The sequence below is a fragment of the Elaeis guineensis genome, chromosome 14, assembly GCF_000442705.2.
Source record: "Elaeis guineensis isolate ETL-2024a chromosome 14, EG11, whole genome shotgun sequence".
Taxonomy (NCBI): Eukaryota; Viridiplantae; Streptophyta; class Magnoliopsida; order Arecales; family Arecaceae; genus Elaeis; species Elaeis guineensis.
In genome coordinates, this window is record NC_026006.2 from 61739872 (window position 1) to 61752276 (window position 12405).

Consider the following 12405-nt stretch of genomic DNA (forward strand, 5'->3'; position numbering starts at 1 on the left):
CCGACCTAGGGTCGGCGGCCTCCTCCAACCGCCGTACAGCCGCCAGACCTTGTCAGCTCTGACAGCAACATGCGGCACGGCCATTTTGGGGCATTGTCCTGCCAGGGGCATTGTCAACCCTGATGATTTGACAGCCCCCACGGCGACATGACGTTTTCACGGCGACTCTGACAGTCCACAGTGAGTTGACAGTTCCTCACTTGTCCGTGCCATTAATGACGGCGCCATACCGTGCTCCACTATATAAACAGGGGAATGCAACAGTGCGAGGGATCAATCCGCCCGTCTCTCCCAAAAACACAGGCTCGCTCCTCTCTCTCTCTCTCTCTCTCTCAGAGCTCTCTGTCTACATTTCACTGTTGCCCAGTCACCTCTCTGACTTGACCGTCGGAGGGTCCCCGCCGGAGCCGCCTCCGGTCAGTGCGGACTTCCTTTTGCAGGTGCACGCTTCCCGGCGATCGGACGACGAGGCGATTGGCCGCAACAGTATTAGATAAATGCAAAATTCTTTGTACATCGCTTGTGATGTAGAAAATCCGATGTGGAGTGCACCGCCTTATCTGATTGAACTATGTAGTCACCACTTTTCTATGCGTATTTAATATTCATAGTTCTCTTTTTTCATTTAAAATTTTGAATGACAGAAATACCCCTTTCTTTCTAAAAAAACTATGACATTCTACATTGAAATTATGACTTCCTGCACAGATATCATAATTTTTTCAAAAAATATCATAAAAGAGGAAATAAAACTTTTATCATTAAAAAATTTCATATAAATTTTTCAATAACAAAAATATCTCTACCAAAATTATAACATCTTGTGAAAAACTATGACATCCTATGCAGGAAATTATAATTTCAACACAGAATGTCATAATATCTGCACATGATGTCAAAATTTTTTAAGAAGAAAAGAATATTTTCGTCATTCAAAATTTTAAACAAAAAAAATAGAATTATGGACATTAAATATGCGTTGAAAAACAGTGGCTATATAATCCAATCGAATGAAATGGTGCATTCAACGTCAATTTTTCTGCACCGCAAGCGGTGTACAAAGAATTTTGTTTAGATAAATAATTTTTCCTTCCCGATCAATATAGGAGGGGAACAAAGCATAGAGCTCTAAACTCAGGTTAGGCCTGTGGGTCCTAGCCCCTCTCCCGATTTGACTCCGCCAAAAATTTTGGGCTGGACCGGGTCCAAGTCGAATCCTCGTGCAATTTTGGCGGAAAACTGCTCCTACGCCCGACTGGGAAAAATTGGGCCTTCTTCATTTCAGCCCGAATAGTATTTGTGGGTTAAAACTAAATGGGACAAGTTTTGTGCAATGACCAGCTAGAGGTATCTCATGTCAGCTGGAATTTGTGCTAGAAGTAACCAATTCATCTCGGTCCCAAGCTATCCCATTTCAGACTTCCAATGTTCGAACTCACAGCTCCAAATACAAGAACAATGATACGGTGACCCAGACATTAATTTAGTAAAATACCATATGCCACGTTGATGGGTTGTAGACGAGCTGCTTTTGGATCACACATTTCTCACAATGTGACAGTTGTTATTGAAAAATATATACAATAATATTTTTAAAAAAAATTATATTGAACAGTAAACTCAAGAAAAAAAAAAAGATGTTATAGGTTCACGAAAAAAATTTAAATTTATAATTTAGATACCAATTAATATATATATATATAATGAAATATTTTTTTTCCTATGACGTGTGTGATATAATTGAATATGATGTGATAAAAATAAATAAATAAATAAATAGAATCTAGTCCGGAAGGTGGATAAATCACTGTCCTAAAAGAGATTTCAGCCCTTTCTCGAATGAAGATCTGAGCTGCACACCCTTCTCCAAGGTACAATCCGGAAGTCGAGCACTCCAACGTCCATCGGTGGCACGATCTCGAACGAATGCCAATCAACTTTGTCTTCAACCCAATCAATAGAATGAATGAAGGAAAAAAAAAAACATGAAGAGAGAGAAGGAAAGAGAGCACGAAGAGAGAAAATTTTAAGATGGGAGAAAATTTTGAAAATAAGAAGATAAGAAGATCCTCGGTATTTTTTCGTTCTTAAAATTGAGAAAGGGGCGCCTTTTATATGCGCAAATGATCGCGAAAGCTCTGTGTGCGAGAACGGCATGCAGAACTGCCACCCGCGCATGGGGAGTTCATGAAACGGCCGCATGGAATGTTACTGCACGCGTTTCTCTTGTGGAACGGCCAAACGACGCACACATATGGAAAGTATGCGAAAGTTTTGAAATTAAAAAAAAAATCAACAATCTCCCACAAATTTAAAAACTGATAAAATATTTAAATTTAGTAAATATTAAAAATTTATTACGCTTTTACTGTGCTTAGTACAAATACCTTCTAGGTTTGTATTTAGTATAAAATACACAATATGAAGATGAACTGATCAAATGCGGGATAGCGTTATTTCGGCCATGCACTTGCCTTGATTTTCATGAGAGTTACTAGAGATTCGTCCTAATCCCATAATCGCTGCCACACGACTACTCTCACTAAGGTAAATCCTCCAAGAGTACGTGTAATGGAATCGTACATTGCAGAACTTTCAGCCTTGGATCTATTGAGAGCTATGCTTAGTCTAACCGTTATATATAGAGCACTACACCATAAGGATGGGTTGGAGACAGACTCCAAAAAAAAATAGTGCTCCCAGACGTCACCTCAGAGGTCGTTTCCCTTTGAACCTTGACCCTGGAATCTCCAATCGCAAAGGTAGGGGTCTACTCTAGTGACTAATATATGGGCTTAAGCCCTATCCCCCTCGATGTCTCAAATACCAAAGTCTTTGAAAGATCTTTGGTTAAAAGATCAGATAGATTATATTTTGATCTTATAAATTGAAGTGATATCACATCTTTCATTTTATTTCTCATAGTTTTGTATCTGATTAGAATATGATTGTTCATCTTTTTATTTGATGTCTGCTGATTTAACAGATCTATTAGAGCTCTACAATCATAATTTATTTGTACTACAGATATTTTGAATGAAAGAATTTCAATATTATTAGTTAAATCTTTTAGCCACTGTGCTTCAGTGCAAGTGGTGTCAAGAGCAGTTAATTCAGATTCTAATATGCTTCTTGTTATTATTGTTTGTTTACATGAATCCTAAGATACTGTACCTCCTCCAAACATGAAAAGATAACCTGTGGTGGACTTAACATCTAAATTATCTGTCATCCAGTTTGCATCACTATATCCTTCTAGTACTTTTGGATAATCGGAGAACAAGAGAGAGTAATCTAAAGTTCCCTTCAGATATCTAAAGACTCTTTCTAGGGCTTTCCAATGTTCTTCACTAGGATTGCTAGTATACCGATTTAGCCTGCCTACTGCATAAGCTATATCAGGACGGGTTCTATTTGCTATATATAACAGTGATCCTATCCTCTGAAAATACTCTAATTGTCTTACAGGTTCTCCTAAATTCTTAGTTAAATGAGAACTATGATCATATGGGGTAGAGATAGGATTTAGATCAAAATACTCAAATTTTTTAAGCATTTTTTCTATTGAATATGTTAAGTTTATGGCTATTTCGTTATTTGTTATTTTAAGTTTTATTTCTAAGATTACATCAACTTCTCCTAAGTCTTTCATATCAAAATTATTTGACAAATAATCTTTAATTTCTTGTATTATTTGTAGTGATGTTCCAAATAATAAAATATCATCTACATACAGGCATAAAATGATAAAATCTGAGTTATTTCTTTTATAATACACACATTTATCATGTTCGTTAATCTTAAAGTTATTACCTAGGATAATTTCATCAAATTTAATATGTCATTGTGTAGGAGCTTGTTTTAATCCATAAAGTGATTTAATTAATTTACATACCTTATATTCTTGTCCTTTGACTACAAAATCTTAAGGTTGGTTTATATAGATTTATTCTTCTAATTCTCCATTTAAGAATGCAGTTTTTACATCCATTTGATGAATCATTAATTTATGAATTGATACTAATACTACTAAAGTTCTTAAGGTGGTTATCCTAGCTACAGAAGCATAGGTATCAAAATAATCTAAGTCTTTCTTTTAACTGTATCCTTTAGCTACTAATCTAACTTTATATCTTTCTACTATTCCATCTGGTCTTAATTTTCTTTTGAAAATCCATTTAGTTTCTATTGTTTTATTTCTAGAAGGTAAATATGATAAAATCCAAGTTTTATTCTCTAGGTTTGATTGAATTTCACTATTTATAGCTTCCTTCCAGTATGATGAATCTGATGACAACATAGCTTCATCATACATGCAAGAATCACCCTCTACAAGATATGTAAAGAATTTTTCTCCAAAATTCTTTTCAATTCTGATTCTTTTACTTCTTCTTAATTCGGTTTCAGCTTCAAGTTCTAGTTCCATAGATCTAGAAGAAGATTGTTCATATTCTAGGGATCTAGAAATTTTAGTCTTAAAAGGAAATATGTCTTCAAAGAAAGAAGCATCTCTAGCTTTTAAGATTGAATTATAACTTATATCACTAATATCTGATTTAATCACTAAGAATCTATAGGCATTACTATTTTGGGCATAGCCAATAAAAACAGCATCTACGGTTTTAGATCCTAACTTTCTCTTTTTGGGTTCAAGAATATTCACTTTAGCTAAACATCCCCACACTTTGAAAAAAATAAGTTAGGAGCTCTACCTTTCCAAAATTCATAAGGGATCTTACCATTATTTTTAATAGGGATTCTATTTAGGATGAAGCAAAAATACAGAAGAATTTCCTCCCATAAGTTTTCAGGTAGACCTGAGCTAATCAACATAGCCTTAACCATATCCAAGAGGGTATGATTTTTACACTCAACCATATCATTGGACTGTGGAGAGTAAAGAGCAATTACTTCATGAATTATTCCATGTTCTTGATAGAACAAGAAAAAGTCATTTGAAGTATACTCCTCTCCTCTATCGGTCCTAAGAATCTTAATTTTTTTTTTCTTGTTGATTTTCTACTTCACTCTTATAAATTTTAAGGGATCTTTAATTAATTTGTACAACACAAAACTATAGAAAAATAATGTTAGTTAATTAAAAATAATATATAAATATACAAGAAATATAAGTACAAATAATTATATTAAATATGCATGTACTACATAAGTCCTAAATATATACAAACAATTATATTAAATATGTATGCACTATCAAAATATTTTTTCAAAATCTCCTTTAGATTGTTATTGAAAAATATATGAAATAATATTTTAAAAAAATTATATTGAACAGTAAGCTTAAGAAAAAAATGATGAAATAGGTTCATAAAAAAAACATAAATTTATAATTTAGATACCAACCAATATATATATATATATATATATATATATATATATATAATAAAAAAAATTTTCCTATGATGTATGTGATATAATTGAATATGATGTGATAAAAATAAATAAATAAATAGAATCTAGTCCAGGAGGTGGATAAATTACTGTCCTAAAAGAGATTTCGATCTCTTCTCGTGCGAAGATCTGAGCCGCACATCCTCCTTCAAGGTACAATCTGAAAGTCAAGTACTCCAACATCCATCGATGGCACGATCTCGAACGAACGTCAATCAACTTCGTCTTCAGCCCAATCAATAGAGTGAATGAAAGAAAAAGAAACACGAAGAGAGAGAAGAAAAGAGAACACGAAAAGAGAAAATTTTAAGATGAGAGAAAAATTTGAAAATAAAAAAATAAAAAGATTTTTAATATTTTTTTATTTTTAAAATTGAAAAATAAAAATATTTTTTATAGATATAAATGATTGCAAAAATTTCGTATGCGAGAATGACATACGAAACTACTATGGAGAGATCACGGAACCATCGTAGAACGGCCACACAATGTTATCGTGCACGTTCCTCTCATGAAATGGTCAGACGGCGCGCACAGGGAGAGTACATGAAAGTTTTGAAATTCAAAAAAAAAAATCAACAATGTGCACTGAGGATAACTATCCAATTCCTGTTTACACCTGCAACCCCATCTCTCACTCATCCATCCAACTCCACCGACCTTGGTTAAAGATTATATATATGTGTTGAAAAGGACAAGGTCAGGAAGTGGTTGAGCCTTGGCTACGTCGCGTCCTTCCCGGTTCTTCCCACCTACTTCTTGTTTGGAAGTGGCCTTAAACAAGGCCGACTATCCCATTGTGGAAGGCGCAGCAATTCCTACTTTCCGGATAGTGACCATTGTGGGACACTGGGGGATGGCAATAGAAAGGAAAAGGAGAAAGCCAGCAGCCACAAGAGAGCATATTCTTAGTCCTCCCTCAATTTGAAACCTAAAAAGCAATCCATTGGGAAGGAGACTTGTTGGTTTGTAATTGGTGGAAGCACCAGTTTTATTATTATTATTATTACTATTTAACAAAAGGACAATTAATGTAACAATAGATAGGGAGAAGGAAAGAATTCCACCAATATTTTAAAGGCCTCCATGCTTCCATGTGGAATGTGGATCAAAAAATGGTTCTTGATCACCTTGGAGTGGTGATTGTCATGCCTATATCATGCTTTGTTTCAATCTCAAACAAGTCAGTGTCACATAAAAGCTACAAGATTATTTAATAAACTTTAATTTATCTTAAACCGACATCATGAAATAAATCTTTAGGGCATCATATCTTTCAGTGGGCATGAACACTAATGGTTTGCATCACCAAGTACTTTAGATTGACGTGGATGCAAATTAGATTTGTCCCTCTTAAGGTCAGATGCAAATTCTAATTTTATGGTGGTGGCATTGTGGAATGCATATGTGCAAGTACAGTCCTAATCCAGTTATGCACACTTGAACTAAAATGTTGAGCTCTGCAATGAATGACACAGATCATTTGAACCAATATGAGCATGCAACTAAAGCTTCTCTTTTGATGATAATGTAAATTTTTGATCTGTCTAGAGAGTGGTCTTTCAGCAAATCAGATGTTAAAAGAGTAAGTGCAAGCTTGGTATGGCTTGTCCTAATCAATTGGTCTCATTAGATTAGTTGGAAACTATGGTAACCTATTTTGCTAGTCACATGTGCAACTCCAAAATTTTTGATCTAGTTAATGTACTCTAACATAAATCTAGGCTCTGGAGTAATGAATGTATTGTTAGCTTCAATATTTATTCTACTTAAAACCCCAGTAGATTATAATTAAAATGAATTAAATACCTCCATTTTATTATATCCAAGTTACATCTTACCATGTTTTAAGCAGCACCTTAGCCAAAGTAACTGAAAGGAAGTTCCTTTGCTATGTTGGTCTAGGCAACTTCATAGCCAATAACCAAGCACATACAAGGTCTTCATATTGTTTCATTAGCATTTCAAAATTGCTTCAAATAACATGCATGACACTCCTAGCATGCATGTTGAGTTCCTCTTCTAAACCACTAACTAGACTAGAAACCTTTTTCACTATTAATTGGTGGGGCTAATCTACACCCAAACAAAAACAAAACCAGCACAATTAGTCATAGAAATCCTCTTGCTACAAAAGTCAAAGCACAACCAGCTAGACCACTGTTTTTTTTTTTTCCCAAGACCTAGAGTCACCTTGTCCAGATGCCATCACCAACACAAAACATAGCGATCTATCTCCCGAAATTATAAAAGAGCTGACTTCCAAGTAGCATGTTTTGAATGATGGAATAGCCGTAGGGAGCCTGCCATGCTAATATGAAATCTGGTAGGATTATAACAAATCCTTCCTATAACTATAATAGTTGTTTCAACCAAAGGTAATTAAATATGCTATATCTCTTAACACTGTCACCGCTTTTTTAAAAACACCGGGAACCAACGGTTTTGCTTTCAGAAACCCAAGCTTCTGGTTTCTGGAAGCATTCAATCCTGTCTGCTTTAAATTTGCGGTAGCTTCTAAAGCTTATCCTATAGTTCTAATTAAGGCTCCCGCCTACCGTATTTGACCGCAGCCTTTTATAGAATAACTTCTTTTATTTGAAACCAGTTATTTTCCAACCTTATACGATGCACCTCGCATCTATGTAACTGTTCAATTACCTTTCCTATTTTCTAGTGAAAAACTAACTTATAACCTCGAGGGGCACTATGGAACATCGATGCTCTTCCACAATATCTTCTACAATATCACTGGGTATCTTAAAAGAAAGAAAGAAAGGGAAAAAAAATCGGATTTCCTCAAATTAATTTTTAGAACTGCAGATCTTTTATTCCAGGATGTCAGATTAATTCTAACCCACCTTATCACCAAACAAAAAGGATATTCTCGTAAAGAGTTCAAATTAAGATAGCATCTTCGTCCGCTTGGAATGAAGAATATTCTCATGACATTTTTTTTTTTAAAAAATAGAATCCTCATATCACACGGCAAGAAGCGTCCCGAGGACGCTATGCCCGTGTGAACGCGGAGCTACCCGATCTAGATTCCCCTCCAATTGGCAAACCTCGTGTCCCTATTTTACCCCTTTGATGTTCCTAAATGCCTGCCAGATTCCACCCCCATTTCATAATCTAACAGACAGATGTTATGGCCGTGAACGTTGACTCATATCCAAGTAGATCCAACCGTAAAAAACCGTAGATCGTACGGTTATAATTTAACAGCGCATTGACTCCGGTGCGCTTCCCAAAAGATATGGTAGGGTATTTTAGTCATTTTAAAGTCCATCCGACATACCAAGTGTCCTTCTCTGCGCCACGAGAGAGGGGGCGTGTGCTACCACGCGAACCCCAGTACCCACACGTGGCAGTCATGGGAGGCATCCCACAGGTCGCTGCCGGTCACCCAAGGCCCCATATTAATTTCCCAGCCAAGAAAGCCTTCCACTTCACAAGAGATCTGAGCGAAGGAAAAGAAAGAACGCCACGAGCCCTTGGAAAAAACCTAATTTGTCTGCCCTTGTTCTTCGAATCGTATCGCGTCAAGGAGGGATTGTGAGGAGGTTTTGATCTCTTCGGTTTGTGAGAATTCGATTGGTGGCAGTTTGGAAGGGGGATTGAAGAAGAGATGGTGGCAGGAACGGAGGTTATTCATCAGAGCATCCCGGTGCTGGACGTGCAGTACGGGTGTATCACCAAGGGAATCGATGAGATAGTCGACATCTCTGCCGCGACGGCGGTGGCGTTGGCGGTGGTGTCGCCGTCCTCCTCGCCGGAGTGTTGCCAGGTGGCGGGGGGGCCAGATGCGGTGGCGGTGGATGTCGCAGCCTCCGAGCTGGTGAATTTCTTTCTTTTTTATTTTTTGGTAGTTTTCTGGTGAATTTTTGTTCTTTCTTCTTCTTCTTCTTCTTCTTCTTCTTTTTTATTGTTAGGCGGTGATTGAATCGCATGGTTGACCTGATCTAGCAAGGTTTGAATAAATATCGCCTGTGTAAATTTTCGCTGAATAAGCGTTTTTTTTTTTTTATTTAAATCCCCGCTTGGATCCAAATTCCGGAAATCCCTTTGAGGTGATGTAGAAATAATTTTGGGAAATTAATTATCGGATGCCTATTATCTCCTTAGCTCGGTTGGGTGATGTAGGAAGTCGATAGAACTGGAATTATAGAAATTATGGCCCTTAATGTGAAATTGTAGATGTTTTTTTTCGAGTATTATTGATCCTGAAAAGAAGAATATGTTGGATGAAATAATTACTTGGTTTAAACAGATTACCTTGAATTTTTCTATTCTTAATTTAGATATGAATTATACCCTTTCATGAAATAATTTGATGAATTTTTCTATTCTTCATTATGGACGAGGCCCTGATTCCTGCATCTCTTTGTGTGATGTTAACAGAGTTACAGGGCAACAAATATGCTGTTCAATCTCATTGTTGAAATTGCATAAGATTCTCTCTTTTAAAATACCAATTTTATGTTTATATAGGACTATTTATTTTGGTGATACCTTATTGCGTGTTAAGAGAAAATTGAATGAAATGATTGGTAGAATGATTTCTTGTTTTAAAATAATTGTTTTGATTTCTGTTTTTATTTTAGCTGTGAGATAGTTCAATTGATTTTTCAGGGCTCTTTTTGTCTTTGAAACGGAAAGGGAAAAAGTTTTAAAAGGTTTCATTGTTGTCCATCTGCATAGATTTGAACAGGATGAAAAGGGATTGTATTTAAGGTTTGTTTTTGTTTTATAAATTAGTGATTTAGTATCTCTCTGCATGCGATGTTAAAAGGTATAAAGTCTGTAAATCTCACTGCATGATTGAATAAGGGCATCATGATTTTTCCCAAGACTAATGGATGTATGTTCATATGCAACTCCCTTTTATGACAGCTTAAACATCAAAATTGCTGTAATTTCAGTATGACAGCTGCTTGGAGCTGCAGTTGTTTCCGACACTATTATTTCATTTGATTGGTTGCTCTCGTCATGAATTTTGTTGAATAGGCACCAGTCTTGCGGTCTATCCAATTGCATAGTTCTTACAGATATGAGTCTTATACATATATAATGATTCTATTTTCTGCTTGTTTATTCTCCAAATTCCTCAGTAGAAGTACTGAATTCTGCTGTACATATTCAATTTTCTGTTTTATTTAGGATTTGAGGACTTCAGATGCCATTCCAAATGTGTCTGTGGAACCTCTTCAGTTTGTCCCAAGTATTCGTTCTGGTAGCTTTGCCGACATTGGGCCTCGAAGGTACATGGAGGATGAGCACATCCGCATTGATGATCTTTCAGCACATCTGGGATCTTTGCTTAGGTGCCCTATACCTAGCGCCTTCTATGGGGTAACTAGTCAGTCTGTCATGTTATCTTCATACCTTTTCATGCTAACCAGTCGATCTGTTGTCATGTTATCTTCATACCTTTTCATGCTAACATATACCTTAATGAAATAATTAATGAACTTCCTTGTAAAGGTGTTTGATGGTCATGGAGGTCCGGATGCAGCAGCCTACATCAAAAGGCATGCAATTAGGTTCATGTTTGAAGATACTGAGTTCCCACAAGCATCAGAACCTGATAAGGTTTTCCTGGACTCGGTAGAGAATTCTATTCGAAAGGCATTCCTCCTTGCAGACCTTGCTTTGGCTGATGACTGCACCATCAGCAGTTCCTCTGGGACTACTGCACTGACAGCATTGGTGTTCGGAAGGTGCATTAACATTTAAATTTCTCTTCTCCCTTTTTCCTTCTGGTTGCTATTATCCTATTGTTGCTTTCAACACAGTGTTGCTACGTCATTCTGCAGTTAGTTGAATGCTTCAATGAATTTCTTAGTGTTCTGTATTATAGGTAAACTAGATCATTTTAGTAGTAGTTGTTTCTTCTCTCATCTTCTCATCTTCATGCTCTAATGTATGCAGGCTTCTCTTGGTTGCCAATGCTGGTGATTGCCGAGCTGTCCTATGTCGGAAGGGCAAAGCAGTGGAGATGTCTCAAGACCATAGACCACACTATGCTGCTGAGCGTCAAAGGGTTGAAGAATCTGGAGGCTTCATTGATGATGGATATCTCAATGGAGTCCTCTCAGTCACCAGAGCCTTGGGGGACTGGGACGTGAAGATGCCCCGAGGCTCTCCCTCACCCCTCATCTCGGAACCTGAGTTTACACAGGCTATGTTGACGGAGGATGATGAGTTTCTAATCATTGGCTGTGATGGAATATGGGATGTGATGTCAAACGAGCATGCAGTCGGCATCGTGCGCAGGGGCTTACGGCGGCATGATGATCCCGAGCGATGTGCAAGGGAGCTCGTCATGGAAGCCCTGAGGCTCAACACATTTGACAACCTCACAGTGATCGTTGTCTGCTTCTCTCCTGAGGACAGGAGCTCTCCACCATCACCTCGCTCTCAGGACCTACAGCAGCAGCCGCCGAGGTTGAGGTGCTGCAAGAGCCTGTCGGCAGAGGCCCTCTGTAATCTGAGAAGCTGGCTGGACAATGATGGAGGTGGCAACTGAGAGCAAAAGGAGGGGAGGGAGGTTTATGTATACAAGTAGAGATGATGATGATGAAAAATCATTAACTTAACTGTTTTTTTTTTTTTTTTTTTTTGCTTTGTGGCTGCTGCTTTAGGGGAGGTCACAGAGCGGCCAGCAGTTTTGTAGGGGTTTTTGTTATATTGTCCTTGGTGGGGATGGCTGTCGGCTATGTACATAATTTTAGGGTTGGATGAGTCGGAATTGGTGTATAATTACGATATCATTGTTTCGTGCTGATTTATTAGTTGCATATGACTAAAATGGCTATCACAAATCATGTCGTGCTAGGTTTTTCATGTTCTGATATTGTCTGGAGACATGAAATCGTTGACTTGGATTGGACGGAGATAGCAGTCTGCATTGAATCGGTGTTATGGACTCTTAGGATAATGTCAAACTCGGGCCACCATTCTAGAAGCTGGACGACCCGGCAAACTCTGGGC

The 12405-nt window shown here is 37.2% G+C and overlaps 1 protein-coding gene across 1 annotated transcript; it reads left to right on the top strand.

The window, feature by feature from the left end:
- The first annotated feature begins 8850 nt into the window (after nucleotides 1–8850).
- Nucleotides 8851–12199, top strand: LOC105057297 (probable protein phosphatase 2C 47). Its single transcript, XM_073248551.1, has 4 exons — nucleotides 8851–9250; nucleotides 10573–10764; nucleotides 10897–11132; nucleotides 11344–12199. The coding sequence occupies exons 1-4, from the start codon at nucleotides 9041–9043 to the stop codon at nucleotides 11939–11941; spliced, it is 1236 nt and encodes a 411-aa protein (XP_073104652.1). The 5' UTR covers nucleotides 8851–9040; the 3' UTR covers nucleotides 11942–12199.
- The last annotated feature ends 206 nt before the right edge of the window (nucleotides 12200–12405 follow it).

What these genes read in the sequence shown, in the direction of transcription:
- LOC105057297 (XM_073248551.1), top strand. Translation starts at nt 9,041, where the DNA reads ATGGTGGCAGGAACGGAGGTTATTCATCAGAGCATCCCGGTGCTGGAC. An exon ending in TACCTAGCGCCTTCTATGGG is followed by an intron (nt 10,765 to 10,896) that starts GTAACTAGTCAG and finishes TTCCTTGTAAAG; the next exon opens with GTGTTTGATGGTCATGGAGG. An exon ending in ACAGCATTGGTGTTCGGAAG is followed by an intron (nt 11,133 to 11,343) that starts GTGCATTAACAT and finishes TAATGTATGCAG; the next exon opens with GCTTCTCTTGGTTGCCAATG.